Below are 21,545 nucleotides of genomic sequence, written 5' to 3' on the forward strand. Positions count from 1 at the left end.
AGCCTTCTGCCCATCCTGAAGGGATGAAAGTGTAATCTGCAAATTTAAATTGGATTTACGGGAGTGTAAACGCACAATAAAGGGATAGTTCAGGGTTTTTGATGTGAGATCCTTCTAAAAGGATATGAGCAGTCAACATCTTCCATTTTTACACAAAGAATGCTGTGCACCACCTGTGAGCTTCTGATGTAAGAAATTCAGACAAAACATGTAAAGGATTCCCTGTCAGAGTAGCTGCATGTTGTAAAAGCAAGGTACTGTAAAAATCAAACATCTTGAAGGGGCCCAGTCACGTACTATGGCTTTACGAATTTCTGTACCAGTAGCTCTGGTTGCATTGAAAGGTTTTCTGATTAAATAATCATGCCCTGCTGACTTATTATATTTTTTTCTGTGTTTTACACTATATTTTTGCTCTATTTGTTAGTAAATGAAGCCCTTTTGAGTATATTTACCATAACAAGACCACATGACCGAATGGATGATGTCTATGCACCCACTGAGTAAACAAGGAGAAGCAATGGGACCAAGGTAGTCGGCGACCCTCAGCGAAGGAGTGAAAAGAAAGGCAAAGTAACCCTAACCTTGTAGATCCGGTTGGTCTTCGACCCCGACGGGCTGTCACTTTACTGCAAGCCACTGCAGGACGGTCTGCTGGTTCTTATCGTAGTTGCGCCAATTGTCGCCATCTTACCCTCTGATAGTTCTGCGGTACTGCCGGCAGATGGCACAACAATGTTTATGTCTGCGGATAGTGCCCGGTGCAAAGTTCTCTTCAGGCTCAAAAAGGACAAAATAAACACTATCAGGACAAACGATTGACATATATTCTTTTATTGAAGACGAATATAGTTTTTTTGTGTTTTCTTTTTATGGTCAAAATACATAATTAGCCCCCTTTAACAGTTTAGTTGAACACTTTTTTTATTTTACTGCTTTTTCTATTAGGTTGTTAGTTACTGTGACTGGGAAGACTTTACATGGGTTCTTCTTAGTGTTCAGGTGTATCTTGATTAATTCTACTGTTGTCTGTAAGTCAATTACTTCAGTAATTTAATTTAAGAAAGTGAAATTTGCATAGATTACATATTTTGTAGAATTGTCATTCTTGGAAAAAAGTATGTCCATGTACTCAATATGTTCACTCAATTTGCTGAGGCCCCTATAGCATGGATAAATAAAAAGTCAAGGTTGCCAACTTTCCTTCCACTCAGTCTTCTAGTAGTGTGCTTGGATACAGCAAAGGTAAAACAACCAGCTTTTTCAGCTTTGACCGTTTGTGGTTTACCCGCCGTGTGGAGGTGTCAGTGGCTCCCTGCTTGAAAACTACAAAGTCAGCAGTTTATTGGATGTTGCCTAAAATGGCCAAAACTTAACATTCCTCTTTTTAAAAATCATATTTTTATTTGTCTTATTTAATTTTCTGAACGGGTTGCCATTGTATTAGCTGTAAGTCACGACTATCAAAATGAACTCTAAATACGGACATTAAGCAATAACTTCTTATATTTACGGCTTTGGACCTTTTGACCAAACCCAACTTTAAAAGCCTAAAACTCTCCTTTTACGGGGTCTTAAAGATTTGGGGGAAAAAAAATGGAAAACAACTTCCAAGATGTAGAAAAAAAGCAAACTTTATTTGAATCCCATGTGACCACTTTTTGCCACAAACATTGCACAGTATGAAAAGAAATCACATCATTGGGCATTGTGTCACATTAACTGTACACATGATCCTATTATAGGCAAAAATGCTTGTTTTTGGTGATTTCAAAATAATAAAAAAAAAGTCTTTTTCAGGTTGTAAAACAGCAAATATGTAGTGTTTACAATTTTACAGTCCACTGGCCGTCGTTTTCTCTGAGTGATGTTGAGGGGTGAAGGCTCAGCCTAAGAACCTGCTACATTGGTCATCTGAAAATATCCCTTGGTATGAAAATAAGAGTATAAAGCAAAACAGTATCTTAAAATAGCTAAAAGTAAATGAAAAAAAAAATCATAACTAATGAAAACAGTTAAACATTAACTACAGTAGTGAATACGTTTTTTTCATCGATGCCAAGAGCAAAGTGTAAGACACTGAGATGTCCTTTTTTTCTGCCTTTAGTGTGCAAATGAATGAGGCAGAGCAATCAGGAACTCTGAAATGTTTTTAACCGTAAATGAGTGTGGACGTGAGTGACCTATCTGAATCATTCAGCTCTGACTACATCCCGCTACTGTGATATTCAGTACAAGTCAATGACATAAAGACAGGCAGCATTTCTTTGATAACATTTTTTGGTCCCTGTGTGCAAATAAAATACACATGTAGATACATACGCATGTATATGAAATGACTAAACTTACAGCCAAGGCACCTTGATACAGTCTTTTAAAAAAACAAAACAAAAAAAACATCCTCATCATGTCGATTGGTATACCAAAAATAGAAATGATCAGGCTTTTTCATGTGGGTTTGTTCTCTCTTGCGTGCAGAAAAAAAGTCACTAAACTGGCGTGTTCCAGATTTTAGACGCAAAGTCAGTCTCCTTTCCCTCCTCCTTTAGGACACCAGCTGTTTGGCTTGCAGCTCCATCTCCGCAGCCCGTTTGAGGGCCACGTCCACCAGGAGCTGGAAGCCGCTGAAGTCCTGTGTCAGGTCTGGGGGGGTCGGGGGAGGGGTGTTGAACAGCCCGCTGCGAGGGCTCAGGTTGCCCTCCATGCTGGTGCTGCCAAGGATGGTGGTGGTGGAGGTGGTAGTGAGAGGCCCTTCGTCTCGGCACCGGAACACCGCTTGAGCCTGCAGGGACTGCAACAGCTCCGCCGCCCTGTCGCAGTTCATTCCTGGGACCGAAGGGTGGGAGGCTGTCGGGCTGGCCTGCATGGCTGTGGTGACAGTGGTGTGACAGATGACAGAGGGCCGGTTTGGAATGAGACCCGGAGAGGGAGACGAGGAGACTGGAGAGGAGAGTGACGGGGACACAGGCTTCCTCAGGACGCTAGGAATGCTGGGATCGAAGCTGGAAGGGTGGAGGACGCGTTTGTCGCATGCCTCCTCTGCGCCCGCGGTGGGACTGCTGTGTTTCGGGGACTGGGAGCTGTCGGAGAAGCCGTCGCTGGCCTTGCTCCCTTTCCTGGAGATGGTGAACTGGTTGGGGTCCTTGCCGTCTTTTCTGAGCATCTCTGGGAGGAGTCGTCGCCGTGCGTTGATGAACCAGTTACACACCTGGAAAAGACAAGCACAAAAGTCCCTGCGATGAGAAACCCGCATTGTTTGGCTAACATTTTACGCTCGCAAAAGAAATCTGCCACTTTTCACAAGATGCAGGTTCTGTATATTAGCAACTGAAATACATGTGTAAAAGGCACCTTATTTTTGGGACTGCAGAAATGCAAGGTTAGTCTATTTTAAAGTTTAGACTTCAAAGGGATGGTTTGCGAGTATTAAAATAAAATTTTTATTAAAATATATTACCAAACCAGAAGTAAATGGTGGTGCGTCTCAGAGCTAAGCTAGAAACCCACCGGGTTTTGCTAACTCTTGTGATGCTAACTAGCATTAGCATTGCAAGCCGATAAGGTATTCTCTTAAAGGTAGGAGATTATTAAACACAACAGGAACGTGTTCACAAATGTAAGTAGTGCCACGCTGTTTGCCACTCGTTTGAACCGATATATACCACCAGTGGTACATTGTTTTCCAAAACTTTCACTTCGTTGCAATAGTCATTCTGACTGTAGAAACTCTGGTACAGTCATGATGAAAACTTCCGGAGGGAGATTTTCTCACTGGGAACACTAAAACTAAACCTCATCTCCTCTGGCATCTTTACTTCATATAGATCCAGATGAGTTGACCTGAAAGCTATAGCTAACAGCTAGTTCAGGAGGGGCTACGGCCGAAATAGACTATGATCATAGTGCAACTCCTACTTCAAAGCCATCATAGTGGTTCATGAAAGCATTATTTTATGAACCTTTAAACCATTTTCATGTTAGCATTTGGAAGTTTACAAGTTATTAACCAATGGTTATCTACACGGGAATAAAAGGAAGGAGGAGGTGCGCCAACAACGACCTTCCTGTGAGAAACGCACCCTGAGACGGGACCATTTAAAGCATATCTCATTCGTGTGAATTGTTTTTGATTGTTTTTGTTACACAATTGTGATGAGGATGATCGTTGGTGACACACCAGCTCTTCCCTCCTTTTTATAGCGTAAATTAATATTAGCCTCAGCGTAAATAACCAGAAAAAAAACCTGATAAAGTTTTGTGAAATGTGTTTGTGGAGAATATTTGAACCTGACGTCTTTTTTTTTTTTATTAAGACAGTAGAAGTCCACTTTCGATCTTGGCCCCTTACCGACTCTCCGTTTTTGAGCTTCGGTCTCAGGAACGGACTAATCTGGATTTATGCTAAATGGAAGATGCCAAGAGTTATCCACAGTAGGTAATACATTAACTGCTTGAGTCTTGACTTCAAAAATCCTTAACTATCCCTTTTAAATTATGCATTTTAACAGATTTCAATAGGAGCTAATCTCCTTTGTCACAGCACTAATGATGGTTGTCCCACCCCCTTTTTTTCTTTGCCCCATCAGGCTAGTTGTAACTGGCTCGGGGAGGCCAGTAACTCTAACTATGTAAATGACTGAGCATTGTTCCCAGACAGCTGGGATGGAACGCGGCTGGAGGGAGGGAAATTCCTGTCCGCTGCCTCTCAGCCAAACCCGCAGCACTCACAGGGAGTGAGTTTACTCACGTTGCCTCATATACTTTTCATGTTGCAACGTCGAGAGCCGCTTTGGATGACCTTCAATTCACTGTTGACGTGTTGTGTTTGCCATCTTGACAGGATATGAGTCAGTCAAGCTCACGCTTGTTTCCTCTCGAGTTTTACAGTGGTGGGGATTTTTTTTTTTTCTTTCACACTAATAGTTTACTGGAAGCAACTCTAAAAGGTAATTTTATGTGCTTTCACTTTATACCTGCAACGTGGAGAGCTGAGTCTGCTTAGAGAGGAGGGCCTTCTCCTGCTCCGATGGGTACGCGTTGTAACGGTGCTCGTACAGCCAATCCCTGAGAATCTGGACCGACTCTTTGGGCAGGTTCCCTCTCCGTTTCCTCTTCCCGTTGCTCCCGGCGCTCGAGGACAGATCCAGGGGGGCGTCAACGCTGTCCTCGTCGTCTGTCTCGCTCCCTGACAGCATTGTCAGACCTGGGAAAAAAAAAAAGAGGAGAGCATATTAGGACAAGGCAGGAAAAATTGAAGAGCCTATCCCATTTCCATCAAGTTCCGCAGAGGCTGTCTGGGAGGCAGCTGATGTGTCAGAAGCGAGCTGTCAAGTTCAGCCATGTGATTCATATAAGGAGCGAGGGAGGGGAGCAAAAAGGAGGGGGGGGAGGGGGGATGTCACAAATGCTGGTCTGATGCTGTGTCAGTTAAAAAAAAAAAAAAAGAAGCATGCCTTAAACAAGCCAAAAGACATGAAGTGGATCCTTTTTATGAACAACAGTTCGTTTACATTTTTTTTAATGAAAAATAGAAGGTTCTGCTTTCAATGTTAGCCATTATCAAACAGGGGTTTGGGCCTTTTGGGTCGTCAATAAAGCAGAATATAAAAAAGGTGTCGCGTTCACGACTTAAAACAATACACCCAATAAATAAAACATTTCTCCTACTCTGCTGCTAGAGCTGTAATTTATTTATTCAAGTCATCTAAGGTAAACGCAGCGTGACGGGTCTGGTCGTCTTGCAGTGTGGGTAGAGATTCTGCTCAGCAAAAGGGGAAAAACAAGACGTTCTGTTGACAGGTAAATGAGCTGGTATGACATTCTCACCAAGGGTTAAACTTACAACTTTTGACTGTATAACATGATCTTATTGCTTCCGTTATGCTAATTGATTAACTTTAAGCAAAAAGAGTAACAACCAGTTTTTTGGCAACACTTTGCAAATGAAAGTCTGTTAGATATATATATAGGTAGACCCTGCGGTCTTAATTAGATTGATAGATGACGCTTCTTTAGTTTATACACCATGACTGTTGGCAGGGACAAATTTAGGATGTTATGGGCCTCTGGGCTACAGCCGGTTGTGGTGTCGTACAACACAAGTTTCATCTATGCAACCAAATCAGAAAAGGCTGAAGGTTAGGTATACAACAACTTCAAGGATTTCAGAACACGTCTATGTGATAATAGTTTTCTATCCATGTAAGTGGCCATTCTAAAAATGTCCTTATCGTAGCCACTAGACCACAACAAGTGGTTAAAGCAGGGTGCTTGCATCCTGAAAAAAGGTGCCAGTTCCCCCGTTTGAATCCCACAGACTGTCACTCTGGGTCATTGAGCACAGCGGTGGCCAACTGCTCCTGGGGTTGGGATGGGTTAAATGCAGAGGACAAACTACATTACAATGTATGTTGCAATGGCAAATAAAGAGAACTACTTTAATTGCAAACACTGCATTATCTTTAGAAATGTCTTATAAGCGTACAAATCAAACAAAAATGCCCCAAAATGTCCCAGTAACTACATAGATGGCAACAAATTGGAGTATATAGGGGTCACTGAAGTACTCCGAAAACAAAGAGCGAGGCAATCATCTCTCACTCAGACTTTCTTTAGCATCTCATTCAAGTGACTTTAAGTATGGTACATTGAAGTCTTTTTCGCCAGATTGGGTTTCCACCAAATCAGGCTTCTTTTGTGCCCTGTGGGCTGGGGGGGGAGGGGGGAGGCATTGGGCAAGTTGTTAACATGTGGGTGGCTTTTCACAACATTTGGTGGGTTTTTAGCAATTATTCGTAAGAAAACAAAAAAATCGAATCAAAATAGTCCTTGTGCGCCAGTTTCCTCGCACTCATTGTATTAGCTCATTTATTTTGAAATGTCTAGACTGTCAAACATTTACATCATCAATGATTAATAGTCATTGGTTAATCAAAGATCACTATGATATGGTATTGGTCAGTTGTAAACACCCCAAATGGGTTTAAGAGTTCAACTGATCAACTTAAAGATGTTTCGTGTAAAGGACCAATTGTTAGATTGGTGTATACTCTATAGAGACAGAAATTATAGGTTAACAACTCATATTGGCAGACTATTGATAACTTGTTTGTGGTTGCTATGATGCCATGTTTGGGAAGGTGATCTATGTGTGTAGCTTATTTGATTGCCTGCGCGTGTAACGTCTTTTCTTCTCTTTTAGTGCAGGTGTGTGCTAATGGCTTCTTGTTTTTCTTGTAATAGTTCTATGAGTTCAAAGAGGGGTTGAGATTTGGGCTTTTTTGTTGTTGTTGTTTTCACATTGTTTTGGGCTGGGAACTGTCAGATCTGGCAACCCTGCTTGAATCTAACTTTTTTAAAACCTTGATTATGGGCATGCCTCCCCCTAACTGACTGGCAGCACTGCATTTAAACAGACGTCGCCTATCCAACTGGAAAATTGACCCTCTTCTGAAAGAAAACCCAAACTTCTAAATCATTTAGGCTAATGTTTACACCTGAACAGCTTGGGGAACGTTGTAAAAATTAAAAATTAAAAATAAAAAAGACGAGGTTTCAGCTACAGGTCTAAGAAGCCTGGCCTTGAACAAAGTATAGTGGGAAAAGAGTAAGAAAGTTCCCGACAGGATGAGGTAATTACGTAGGCTGGGGAAGAGGGGAAAGGGGGAGGGGAGACCTGTTGCAAATCAGCGTCTCCAGACTAAACAAAAGAACCCAAGGGCTGCGTGCTTCTTTGTGCCCAAATGGAAAAGTTTCCACTCGCGAGGAGATGCCTTACGGCGAACCCGACACCTTCTTTAAAACTTCCAACTGTCCAGAATGACCAGAAAAGTGTCCAAAGCCACCGAAGTCGCCGGCTTTGTGAGTTTAGCCCAACTTGTAAGACGGTTTCTATTGTGTGTCTCTGCGAGCAGGAGCCGCACCACGAGGTCGGCAAGCAAGGCAGCGGCCAACTTCCCAACAATGAGGTCAACAATGAAAACTAGCCCGCATTCTGACTTTACGCGGTTTAAACCCGCGCTTTCTGGCCCTTTAAAACAAAAACATACAATGTATCTTTTTTTTTTTTTTTTCAAAAGCACGTTGGGTAAAACGTCACAAACTCGCGAACACAACAAAGGTCCCTTCAACTTTGCCTCTACATCATGGCTGCATAATCCCATCACGTATCGATTATAAAAAAAAAAACAATCTACCTAAATACCATGGCGCAAAAAAAAAAGCGAGCCCTGACGTCTTCCGGTGAAGTTTTTTAAGCGATTTGTTGTCGATTCACGGCAACTTCCTCGCGAAACCGCGTAAACACGCGGCGCACGCGACATAAACAAAAGTGGCATAAATAAAACACACGCGTGTGTCTAACGTTAAACGCTGGACAAAAAATAAAAAAAAAACAACATACACAAAATAAAAATAGCATATCGACTTTTGACACCGCGCCAGCACATGGTGGAAGAAAAAGCCCCCTGTCATGTCTGGAGAGGAAACAATAGGCTGCATGGTCTGCATGCGAGGGGAATGATTCAGTTCAGCGTTTTCTCCTTTCTTCTCAGGACTCTAGCTCTATTTTTTTTTTAAATATATATATTTCCCCACAACAATATAATCCAAAACATCCCACCTACCTTTTTTCGTCTTCATCTCCGTTTGAAGAAAAACAAATATCCCACTAATTCCTCTGTTTTTTCCCCCTTGTCGTTCAGCGTGTAGCTATCCCAGGAAGAAAAATCCTTATTCATCAAGTTTCTTTTTTTAAAAAAAAATCTTTTTTTTTGGATCTTGGTCTCTCTTCTCTTGGTCCTTTTGCGAGTCTTGAGAGATGATGATGGTTGGGGGGGATTTACCTGAGACCTCTCCGTCCCTTTGGCTCTCAAAGCCCCTTTTTCCTCGTTGACTCTCTGTCTGTGTGTGTGTGTGTGTTTGTGTGTGTGTGTTTGATCCTGAAACTGGGTGACAGCTATCTTTGACAGCTGCGTGACTCAACGCACAAGAGATCCTCCCACCATGTTGAGCTGCGTGGGGAAGAAAATCTCTGACATCAGCATGGCTTGTTCCACTGACATGAATGCATACGGGCTTTAACTGCTGCAGAATTGCAAGTCGCAATAAAATGCATTGCGACTTGCATACGTTTGATTACTAATATGCTCGGAGATCCCGTGTTTATTCGCTTTTCCTCCAAATGAGGGCGATCGGAACGGAAACAAAACAACAGGCTGGTGGAGCACTGCGGACCTCGTGGCAGTGAGAGGAAAAAAAAAAAAAAACATGGTCTGCCTTTAGGCAAAACATTTTTATTCCCTCGATCAGAACATGTTTTGTGGCTTTATATCCACACTTTGTAACCTAACTACTACCGAAGGAAGGATGTTCTGCGTAGCGGCGTGATCCTATTATGCGTATTTGGGTTCCCACCGTTGGACCATCAAGTGTTATACAATAGGGGACTCAAATTCTCCCCACTACTCTACGTTTCTCTCCGCGTTTTTGGCGCGCCCCTGCGGGGAAATTAATAACCATCCTTAAATTAAATTAATTTGTCACTTTATTGTATAAAAACCTCCAGGCGTGGGCGTAGTGGTGACATATTGACCCGCCTTGCAGCAGCTGGAGGTTACAGTGCGTCCGTCCAGGTTACTGAAGCCAAAAAAAAAAAAAAAAAAAAAAAAACGGCGATGAGGAGGAAAACGATCGATGCCTTCATTTGTATGCGGCGCACAACCATGCGACAGCTGCTGTGGCACCGGCTGTTTGCATGAATTTGTTCCAAACGACCACTCGGGTTCCATCAATGGGGTGAAAATGTCGCCCTCTAGTGGTTGGTTTTTGCCAATGACACAAGTGTGCAGGGTTAGAAAACTCCGAGGTCCTCGGGTTCCCCCTGGTGGTTAACACGGCGCTGTGCAACCCCAAGTCAGCTAAGTTTGCTTGGAGAAGCGGAACAAAAATCAAAGATTCTTTATTGTTACCGCGTGTTACCGAGGTAAAATGTATTCTTGGCGAAAACGGCTAAGAGCACACATAATAAAGACAAACAAACAGGGTTATTTTTTTCTCTCATTATAGCGTTCCAAAGATTAAAGAATTTAAAGGATGAACATTTAAAAGTTTGTATGAACTAGTTGTCCTTCATGAGTCACAGATAACAAATAATGATGATTTGAGGCTTCATTTACAGAAATGTGCATTTAGATATTCTGAGATAATAGTGTGCAGGTAGGCATTAACATTAAAGTGATTGTAACGTATGACAGGCTAGTATCAGTGGGGTGGTTTTTAATGTGTTTGACTACAGTCTCCCACCAGGGGGCCGATTGCCCTCACAGCTCTTGGGAAAAAGCTGCTTAGTTTATTTGTTTTGGCTTTGATGCTTCTGAAACGTTTACCTGATGGGAGAGGGCCAAATTGCGCATTGCCTGGGTGGGTGGGATCAGTGGAGATGTGTCTGGCCCTTCTCTGGACTCCCACATCCCACAATCCCCTGCGCTGTTCTTACCACCCGTGCTAAGTCCTTCCTCTCCTGAACAGTGCAGCTCCCATAAAACACAGTTACTTTGATACATAAAACACTCTCTATGGTAGCTCTATAGAAGTTCTTTAGCAGTTTAGTGGAAAGTCCAGACCTTTTCAGTTTCCTGAGGAAGAAGAGCCATTGTTGGGCCTTCTTCACCAGGTAGGAGGTGTTCGCAGTCCAGGAGAGGTCGGAGGAGATGTGAATGCCCAGGAATCTAATGCTATCCACACGCTCCACCACCTCCCCCTGTATGCAGAGTGGAGCATGTTCTCAGTCCTCCTGGACCTCCTGTAGTTTATTATTACCTCCTTGGTCCTACTGGTGTTCAGGATCAGGTTGTTCCTGGAGCACCACTGTGTCAGATTGCTGACCTCATCCCTGTAGTGTGACTCATCACTGTTGGAAATGAGACCCACTACAGTGGTGTCACCCACAAACTTCACCACTGTGTTTGTCGGGTGGACAGCAGAACAGTCCTGGGTGATAATGCCGAAGAGAGCAGGGCTGAGGACACAGCCCTGTGGCATTCCTGTGTTGAGGATCAGTGGAGTAGATGTGCGTTTCCCTATCCTCACCGCCTGGGGCCAACAGAAAGTGGGGCTGATTAGGAAGTGGATTGAAATGATTAAATCTCACAAAAGCAATCTGAAAGGTGTGGAGTGCTTTTTCAGTCTGTCCTCGTCATTCAGACACGCCTAATTAAAATTCATTTCAACCTATTGTCTTCAGAGGTCACGTAATTAGTAAACAGCGTGTGTGTTTGTATGGGTTTTTTAATGAACGCAGTCTTTCTGTGAAGGTTTGTTAGAGCACATTAATGAGAAAACGGCATCAAACCAAGGACATGAGATCGGTCAGCGAGAAAGATGTGGTTTTTGGAGATTTTTCACTGCTGTTGATGCTCGCTTTTTAACACAGTAGGCTGACAGGAAGGGGGGAGACATACGGCAAAGGACTGCTGGTCACAGTCGAACCCGCTTCGACGACTAAGGCCTCCGTACTTGGGGCGCGCTACCCGCTGCGCCACCAGCTCGCTCTGGTGTAGTGAGGGTTGGAGCAGAGTTAGGTTCTAAAAAAATGCCCTAAGCTTTTAAGATCGAACGGTCCACTCCTCAGTCTATCATCTGAATATGGAAACCTACCAAGACATGGCCGTCGAATTAAACAGACAGGTTGGGTAAGGAGATTGTTAATTACAGAGACAACAAACACCGGACAAATATGGGTCCTACATTTCATAAAGCTGTCCTCGTGGAAGAGCGGCAAAATGAAGATTATTGCTGAAAGAGAGTCGTTCAAGAAGTCCCAGTTAATGTTTCCCATGTGCCATGCAGAGGACACAGCAGGCAAAAAACTGTATGCTACAGTAAGATGATATAACTATATCTCAAAGGCTACATTATTCCAATTCCATACTGAACATATTTCCCAAACGTTCATCATTTACACTCATTAGAATATGTTCATCCACCCATTGGCTATACCCGCCTATCCGTGCAGAGTCTCAGGGGGTATCTCTAGCGGTGTCATTGGGTGACAGGCAGGTCACACCCTGGACGGATCGTCAGCCCGTCACAGATCAGAATATGTAACCGCTTGAATTGTAACTGGATGACTGCTATGAGGTAAAGGATATATTAAGCAGCCACATGTCCGGTAATCTCCAGAAGCTCTCACAGTCCTGAGGTTAAATTTAGCCATAGGAACCAGTTTGCCATTTTAAAGGCTTGTGGCCTGTTGTCATTCAAGTGTAAATGAAGCTGAATCAAATGCACACCAACATTATGAGTAAATAGAATAGCATGTTACAATAATGCATTGTGGTTTTATTGCTTTGCTTTTGTTCATTGCTTGTTTTCTATGAAGCACATTTGTCAATATATTAATAAATTAATATTGATTGATGATTGGTGTCTTGTTTATTTTATGTCTATATAATCTTCCAAATTCAAACTTTAAAAAAATACCTTTTGGCACAGCTCACGTCTAAATCTCATAAGATTACTTGTGACCGTTAGTTTTGATATTTGATCTTTTAAGTGGATAAGCCATCGGCAAAGAAGACTCTTTTTTTTTTTTCTTTCTCTGAAACCTGCCACATGTTGTTCTGGCAGTAAGCGACGCAGAGTCATACAGTAAATAAAACCCAGCCTACAGTCTGTGTGCTGGGGCTGACCACGGGAAGATGGGTCAAGTCACCCAGCGGCACAAGAAACCGGAAAGCAAATGTTTCCTTTCAAAATAAAACAGCGTCCTCACAGTTGTAGCTCTTAGACCGCTTGTTTACGACTGAAATGTTGTCACATTCCCGTGTTTGCACTTGCCAAATACCCAACACATAAACTCTTATGTCACTTTTTTTTAATCACCCTTTTAACTTGGGTGTTTAGACGGGTGTTTAGTGCTATTGTTTCTGGCATTTTTTTTTCACAGCCCAATTCTAAATATGTATTGATATAAGCAAAGATGGAAGATAAAAATATAAAATTTTTGAAAATGTGTTTCTAAAATGTAAATAAATGTAACAAAATAAAACGATTTACTGCAAGACTGAGAAACAAAATGGATTTCTTTGTGTTTATCTACTTTAGTGACAGGTTTTCTTGCTCGTATTTAAATACGTGATTGTTGTAAAGTCCTGTCTCCATGCTAGGATATAATATGTCTGTGTCTGTGATGTACCATCATTTTTTAATTTGCTTTAAACTTAAATACACTGTGTAAACACTGTATTTGCTTTTTTGTCACACTTAAATGTTTGAGATCATCAGCCAAAGGTTTTCATCCCTAAGATAACCCGATTAAATGAAACAAGAAGTTTTCAAATTATGATTTATTTTATTAAGGCAAGGAAATAGATTCTAAGCCCACATGTTGTTTTTGTGAAAAAGTTATTTCCACCTCAGCCTAATAACTGGTTTTGCTACCCATGGCAGCAACAGCTGCCAGCAGGCATTTGTTTTAAGTGGCAGCGAGTCATTCACAACTCTGTGGAGGTCTTTCTGACTCGCTCTTTGTTACATAATTGTTTTAATTTAGCAACGTTTAGGTCTTTTAAAGTATGAATGCCGTGTTTAAGGTCATGGCAGGATCTTATTTGTCTTTAAGTCCAGACTTTGACCATAGGTAACTCTAAGAACCTTATACTTTATTTGAGTCATTCAGATTGCTTTGGCTCATTGTCACACTTTATAACTCCGGTTTGCTGGGGCTTAAGATCACAAACTGATCCTTGGACCTTTTCTGTTCAGGATTTTCTGGTAGAAGAATTTCTGATTCTACCATATGTTGGCTGTCATTATCACGTTCCTTTGTCTGAAAAGCTGTTAGTTTTACCTAGGATGTAAAAAGATGCCACCCTCTAAAAAGCCCCACTTTTATCCAGTCAGTCCACAGAATGTTTTTCCTAAGAATTTGGGGTTCATCGAGATTTAATAATTTTTTTTGGCAGATATTAGACTGGCCTTTCTGTTCTTTTTTGGTCAGCAGTGGAGCTCTATCACGGAAGCAATCTCTTTCTTAACAGTAAATCATGCATGCTGATCATAACTTATGCAAGTGAGCTCCACAGTGGTTTAGATGTTGTCCTGGGTTTTTTTTTTTCGTGACACCTCAGGTCGACAGTGTTTGTATGGCACATTTACGTACAAGGACAACGCAAAGTGCTTTAGATGATTTAAACATTTGAAAATAAGATCAGAATAAAAGCAAGTAAAAAAAAAGTTGGAATAAAATGTAGGAAAATTTAGACAAAATAAAACATAGGAAAATGGAAACCGAATGCAAATATTAATCATTTTAAAAACAGTTGGGCTACAAACTTAAACTAATAGTGCCTCAGTTAACAGTTTAACTAGAACAGTCAAAGTCAATCCTAAACAAATGTTTGTCGATTCCAAAACCAATGTGATGTCATTTCGCACAAGGCCTGGTTGGATACCTTCTCCCTCAAAGAAAAATAAATCCTAATAAAACATAAATAAAACAAAGTGTAATCAGGCGACCCCTGTCTGATATTAACATTTGTTTAGCCATTTGACACATTTATATGTGACAAAAGAAAGTCTGAGAAAGCTGTGTATAAGAAAGATAAGATAATATACTCTTATTGTCCCACAATGGGGAAATTCGGTCATGACGGTGGCAAAAACACAGTTACACACTAAATTTGTAATGGAAAAAAAACAGCTAATCTAATCTAAAGTTAGTCTGAAGCAACAGAGAATGAATTTATCAGAAAGGCTAAATTAAAAAATAAATAATTACAACCAGAATAAGTATTGCACAGTTGTTGATAATACGAAATTCCAGGTTAAACAAAATCTAGATTCAAGTTGAACAAAGGAAAAACACCAAGAGATTTAGACAACGTAAGAAAATATGCAGTATGCATGACTGACTATCATTTGATAAGACAACAATGTTGTCCAATTGTTTTAATGATTTCTAACCTTTTAAATGTCAAAACTACGACCACATTTAAACCATAAAGCTGTTATTGCGTGCGTTCTGCCACTTATAAACACCTACATACGTATATTTTTATCGTTGGGTTGTTTTTACACCATTGAATCATCTTTAGGTCGATTATTATGGAACAAACCGGCTTACAACAAACAAACATTGGAACTGGTGCTTTTTGAAAAAAAAAAAAAAAAAAAGGTAATTTTATTGTGAAGCGTCTCCAAGGGGAAGTTCATGTGCTTGAATCCCGCCTGACTTGTGTTTAACCAGCAGGGTTCGGTTGCAGTTTGAACTCTAAAATTAGGGAGGCACCCCCGTCTGCACATGACGCAAAGAGCCCGAACTGGAGCGTGTCGTCGCCTCTGCGCGCCGCTGATAACGGGACCGTGGGGCCATGGAGACGTCCCCCTCAACCCCCGCGCCGCTGTTGTCGCCCACGGCACGGGGCCGCGCGTATTTTTAGCCGCTGTTGTCATGTTTTCGTAACGGCCCCGGCCGCTTCGCTCGCTATAAAGGACCGCGTCCCTCCATCATGCAGCTGTACAGCAGCGCTCTCACGCACTACCCGAGGGCGTCCCGCTCCGGCAAAGTTACCGTCGCTCTCTCCCCGGCGTCCGAGCGCACCGGCGCGGCCGCGCAAAGTTCCCCCGAGGTCGACGGACCCCTCCGACTGCGCGCAACTTCGGCCACCAACGGCAGCGAGGCGAACATGCCAGCCTTTTCCTGTTACGAAGCCTCCCCGATGAGGCCGGTCCACTTCACATCGACGGCCGAGATAATCATCCGCAGACCTGATGGGGTGGAGAGGTCTGTGCCGGTTCACATCATAAAGGAGTCCAGGGGCAAGCCGCAGAGAGGCGAAAACCAGCTCTGCGATGGCTGTGATCCAGATATAATGGAGGTGATGGATCACCTGGGCAGTGGGACCGATGAGATGTTTCCTGGGAGTCATGTCTTTAGGAGCAACAATATCAACGGGGCGTCGAGGAAGTCATACCAGGATCAAACTTCTGCCCAAGGGTCGGCCTCTAGAGGGAAGAGTTCCGGTCCGGTGGCTGCGGAAGAGCCGTCTCCCATGGGGTCACCCCGCAAAGACTCCAAAAAGGAGAAGGCCTTCGAGCTCAGCGTCCTGCAGGAGTCCCCGCCGCAGAGGGTCAAAGAGCCGGGGGACCTCAACGACAAGGTCACCCGGTACCTGGCTGAGGTGGAGAGGCAGAACAAGTACCTCCAGGAGAGGCACAAGTACAGGTACCACATCATTCCGGACGGCAACTGCCTGTACAGGGCCGTGTGCAAGGCCACGTACGGGGACCAGGCGGGCCACGGGGAGCTGCGGGAGCAGACCGTGCACCACGTCGCCGACCACCTGGACGAGTTCATCCCCATCATCGAGGGCGACGTCGGCGAGTTCCTCATCAACGCCGCACAAGACGGCACGTGGGCCGGGTACCCGGAGCTGCTAGCCATGAGCCAGATGCTGAACGTCAACATCCACCTGACGACCGGTGGCAGCCTGGAGAGCCCCACCGTCTCCACCATGGTGCACTATCTCGGGGAAGAGGACTCGTCCAAGCGGGCGATCTGGCTCAGCTGGCTCAGCAACGGTCACTACGACGTCGTCCTGGACAAGCGTCTGCCCAACCCGGAGTACGAGGACTGGTGTCGACGGTCGCAGATGCAGAGGAAGCGGGACGAGGAGCTGGCAAAGTCCATGGCGGCCTCGCTGTCTAAGATGTACCTGGAGCAAAATGGTTCCGTTTGAAATCGAGGCTGTTCTGCCGGGGACATGTTTCGGGACAGAAAGACAGAGAAACACTTCACCATGATGGGTTTCTACCTGCTTTAAATTATTTTTATAAGATTTCTACACGTGAAAACATGTGCAGTGCACAAAGTTACGTTTTTGTAATGTACCAGAACTTCCGGATTGGAGTTTGAAAGGATGTACGCCTGGTGTTCGGATGGTTTTAGTTACGTCGAAATGACTGATACTTTGAGTTTGTGAGTGTTCTTGGGGTGTACACAATTTGTTTTGTTTTTTTGTTTTGTTTTTTGGCTGACCAGTTATATTTTTCTCACATGCTTTCAGTTGCCACACATTTTAAACAGGATTCCTATGCAGTCTGAGATTTGCTTTTATCTTCTAGGTCTGAATAAGTATAGAAATAAAATACATTTAGGAAAATGTTAGATTTTCCAGACTATTTTTTTACTTTACCATTTTCTAAAGGACAAAAGTTGAATAAGGCCTCACAATTGCGGTGCTTTTATATCTACATGACTTGCTTTGTCTTGTATTTTCTGTGTCGCAACTTCATTTTAACATTATTACTTTGATTTTTTTGTCTCACTGACTGAATGTGAATGTGTTTTTCATAAAAATATCAACAACAGCAAAAAAGACATTTTCACTTCTTTTTGGACAGCAGGCAATTTTAAACTGAGGTTGAACTGAATCTATTTCTGCAAATTTAGATTTTGAGCAAAACGCAAAAAAAAAAAGCATGGCATTTGCTACTTTTTATTTTTACTTTTCAGACACCCAAATAAATGTGCCAGAGTTCCCAATTTGCTTTTAACAAAATCTCAATTTTGTGCTGGATCCTCCAGTACTTATTTGATAAGTCCAATAATCATAGATATGAAAATGGAGCTTATCTAAATTAACCCAGACACCAACAAAAAGAAAAACTTTTAAATATCGCATTCCAATAAATAAATAAATAAAACCAAAGCCAGTTGGAGTATTGTTTTGTTTCATGACTTATTGAAACCTAAAAATAAGACGTTCTGACCGCTATTCCAAACCTTTCCTTTAAACAACGCATTATTTCCTACCCAAATGTCCCAAGATGTTACTAAAGAAGGCTGAAAACACTGTCTATTTAAATCAGCATAAGTATGTAAATATGACATGAAAAATGTGGGAGAACCTTGTTTGAAATGCACTGAAACCAAGATTGCATTTTTCCGCTTCTCTGTGCATTTTTGTGCAATCTGTTTTCTCTCTTTTGCACTGAAGCTCCAACTAGGCGTGGGTTGGTATTTGATTCTCACCGCACTTATATTTGCAGTATCTAATAGTTTTTGTTTTTTTTAAATAAGTAAAGCAATCCTGCTGCTGCTGAAGTAATATATTATTAAAGGTTTAATCATTTATATTTGTTTTTATGTGCCATTTGTGTTGTTATTTCGATCTTGACACAGACTAAGAAATATAAACTGCACCAACTCGATTTGATGGCCGCTTTAAGCTTACATGCGCACCATAGTATTTTTTTTGTTTGTTTCTAAATCAATAACGTAATGGGTTTTACCTTGTGTTTTTTTATTATTATTATTATTTGGAAATGTTTCCAAGGTTCCTAAATCCTCCCTCTTCTCCCGCAAGTGAAAAGTGGAGTAGCTTTCTTTCAGTCAGCTGACCATTGGTGTTGCAGCAACATGTTGGGGAGGGGCAGGGCTGTGCTCCTTTATGCTCCACACAACTGGAGAAAAAAAATCCCATTCACTCCAGCACTTTATGCGGCTTCTCAATGAAACTACTATAAGCCGTAAGAATATAAAACAACAAATTTTAGAGGTTGTGAAACCAAAACTTTTACGAATCTTGCTATACCATCATAACGGTATTCGGTCCACGCCTATCCCAATGCAGCTGTTGCGTTTTTATTGGTATACTGTTTATGATCAGTTATTTTTAGCGATGTCATGGATTTGCTTTAACTTATTTTTTTATCATTTCTGAATAAAATAACAAAGACTTTACATTTATGTGCTTTTTATCTACAAATTAGTGTTTCTTACACCCACCCCCCCTTCAAATGTACTCAAAGTTGTCTGAAAATCTTAGCTGTGCAAAGCATTTCAACCTTTTCTTTAAAGTGGATCATGGTAGGTCAGATAGAGCAATGCTATAAGGGTACAAAAAATGCTTGAAAACTTTCAAGGATCCTGCAGCCAATCATTCAGGTCCGACTGCAGAACTTAGTGGGAGAAGTACTTGTGTCCCCTGTCTATATGGATTTCTTTTCCTCGTTTTATTCCAGCTGTGACTGCCAACAGTAATGTTTTTGTACAAAGAATTTGGGACAAAAAAACTGCATATTCCAACTCAGTCTGTTTTTATTGTACATGGCTGTTGCCAGGGAGCCCCATTTATTCATACCTCTGTATTGGACAATGTAATTACCGATTATTGTGTTTTTGTTAGTAAAACTAAACATTTTATTTGATTTTGACTCCAAATTATCACAAAAATGTTGCATTAGGCAAGAACAATTATTTTTACATGTTTGTGTGATGTACAAAATGCAGATGAAGTAATCCACTGTGAAACTAGAATACGTTGGATTTAAATATATATATATATATATATATATATATATATATATATATATATATATATATATATATATATATATATATATATTTTATATATATATATATATATATGGGTTAGTGAATGGGAGAAAGCGTCGGCTGCTGCAGCTTCTTGTCTGTCTGTGTGATGTGGGTGGGGTTAACTGAGGTGATGGGAAGATGGATGGGGCTAAGTAAAGGGCAATCTCCTTGATAAAAAAAATAAAAATAAAAACTGTTAGGGACTGCAAAATACTCCAAACTGGGGCCGAGGTTCACTCAATAGCTGAACAATGACTATAAGCATGCTTCCAGAGCTCCATTAGCAAGGTTCAGGTCAAAGGAGAGTTATTTGTTAGAATGGCCCTGTCAAAGTAGAGCCCTATATCCAACAGAAAACCGTTGCCAACATTTTGAAAATTGCTTTTCACAAATGAACTCCGTCCACTCTGACAGCTTGAGTTTCCCTCCACTTCAGCAATGTACTATGTAATTGCGTTGCATAAAATCTGATTAAAACATACAAATATTTATGGTTGTAACATGACAAAATGTGAAAAGATAACAGAAATGTAACTATTTGTGCAAGACAAAAGATAAATCCAGTGATTTCTGAACAGAAATGGTTGATGGAGATGGACTTAGTGACCTTAGCGTGGATTTTAAAAGAGAAACTCTGCAGGCGGACAACTGTCAAAAGAGCAAAAAATACCCTAGTCTTACTCAACACAGTTCAATCTATTTTTACACGATTCCTGGAAGGGTTTCCAGGAATAGCTCCATCGCGGATTGTTTCAGTAAATTATTTAGAGTGCAGGAAATGACCCCTGATTTGATGTTTTTGGTGCTATTGCATCCAACAAAAACTACCACAATGCCAGGAAAAAGAAAAGGAAAAACTACACAGTACGCCTTTGCTTCCACTAGATGGCACTGTGGACTATAATATCTCTAAAATGACTTGAACGTTTCAATCATGTATTTATCTTTCTTTTTTTTTCCAAGTTTAGGGATGAGCAGAGTTCCTTCGGCGAGTTAAGTCAAAATGAAATGTTGGACATGTTGAAAGTACTTATTTAGGATTATATTACTCCCCCCCCTAGAAGTCTAAAAACGTCACTGTTCTTTCCTAATTCAAATATTGGTCTTATACTTATATGAGTAAGTTTTATGAGCCGTATGTATGAGTTGCTGCCGAGTCAAACTGTATCATGTTGTTGTTGTTATTATTATTATTATTATTATTATTATTATTATTATTATTGTTGTTATTGTTATTGTTATTTTTATTATTATTATCATTATTATTATTATTATTATTACTATACTGCTATTATTACGTGCTCCCTGTTCACCTGAAAGCTTTACAGTGATGACGCAATGATGCGGTCACAGGCATAAAGGAGAAAGTTTTAATCTCCTCTTTATTGCGGGAGGAGGAATGAGCTCCAGTGGCGCCTGCGTTTTCTCCTGCGGACCAAACCAGGCAGGCAGGCAGGCAGAAAGGCAGAGGAGAGTCGAGCAGAGCACGGGAGGAGGGAGCAGGTGAGAGCGGATTCTTTCTCCGCAGTGGGCTCTGAAGCAGCGCGCGCGGAGAAAGAAAGTCACCGACGGCAGCTGACGCTCCTCCGCCGCGTGCGCAGCTCCGTGAAGGAATTCCCCACCCCACGCGCCAGAGACCACGGTCCACCTCGGACGCCAGGGAAGTTAACGAAGCGGATACTTTGAGCCAAAGAGCCAGCATGTCGGGACACCGGGTGCAGTTCGCGGACCTTCCTCCAAGTGAGCACAAAGGAAGCCCCAAATTTGCCAGTAAGGAACATTTTGAGATAAAGTCCTTTTATTTTTTATTTTTTTATTTCTCCTTTACGATACATATAAACATCCTTTCAAACATCTTATTGGTAACAATCTAAACAGTTGTACTGTACATTAACATTGCTTAATGACTTGATAGCACCATGTTTCCCCCGAGTAGCCCAAACTTTATTAAGCATTATAAGTCATGTTAGAAAAAGTTACATTGTCAGTAATCCTTCAAACCAACCATTTTCTATTAGAAATGTTAGTATCCCCACATTACGAAAACAAAAAGAGGAATTTATGATGAATCACAGCCAACCAGTGGCTGTTCTGGCATTTGTTTGTGCCCTGAGCACCCCCCCCCCCCCCCCCCCCCACACACACACACACACACCTCATTTAG

General features: G+C 41.7%; 3 protein-coding genes across 3 annotated transcripts in view; 2 read left to right on the forward strand and 1 right to left on the reverse strand.

Moving 5' to 3' along the window:
* Nucleotides 1–1,616: 1,616 nt before the first annotated feature.
* tgif1 (TGFB-induced factor homeobox 1) lies at nucleotides 1,617–9,045 on the reverse strand. The gene is made up of 3 exons (XM_012853150.3): nucleotides 8,625–9,045; nucleotides 4,974–5,203; nucleotides 1,617–3,208 (listed from the first exon to the last, which is right to left on the reverse strand). Exons 1-3 carry the CDS (start codon nucleotides 8,638–8,640, stop codon nucleotides 2,546–2,548), a joined length of 909 nt encoding a protein of 302 aa, XP_012708604.2. The 5' UTR covers nucleotides 8,641–9,045; the 3' UTR covers nucleotides 1,617–2,545.
* Nucleotides 9,046–15,204: 6,159 nt separating this feature from the next.
* On the forward strand, nucleotides 15,205–18,743 carry LOC105918134 (OTU domain-containing protein 1). The gene has a single exon (XM_012853149.3). The coding sequence runs from the start codon at nucleotides 15,510–15,512 to the stop codon at nucleotides 16,737–16,739; it is 1,230 nt and encodes a 409-aa protein (XP_012708603.2). The 5' UTR covers nucleotides 15,205–15,509; the 3' UTR covers nucleotides 16,740–18,743.
* Nucleotides 18,744–20,864: 2,121 nt separating this feature from the next.
* The window catches only part of si:ch211-285f17.1 (sickle tail protein), a 175,262-nt gene continuing 174,581 nt past the window's right edge, over nucleotides 20,865–21,545 (forward strand). The window contains exon 1 of the mRNA XM_036125273.1: nucleotides 20,865–21,151. Within this exon, the coding sequence (XP_035981166.1) occupies nucleotides 21,082–21,151 (70 nt within the window). The 5' untranslated portion in view covers nucleotides 20,865–21,081. The remainder of the gene's footprint in view (nucleotides 21,152–21,545) is intronic.

This window comes from Fundulus heteroclitus, chromosome 21 (genome assembly GCF_011125445.2).
Source record: "Fundulus heteroclitus isolate FHET01 chromosome 21, MU-UCD_Fhet_4.1, whole genome shotgun sequence".
Taxonomy (NCBI): domain Eukaryota; kingdom Metazoa; phylum Chordata; class Actinopteri; order Cyprinodontiformes; family Fundulidae; genus Fundulus; species Fundulus heteroclitus.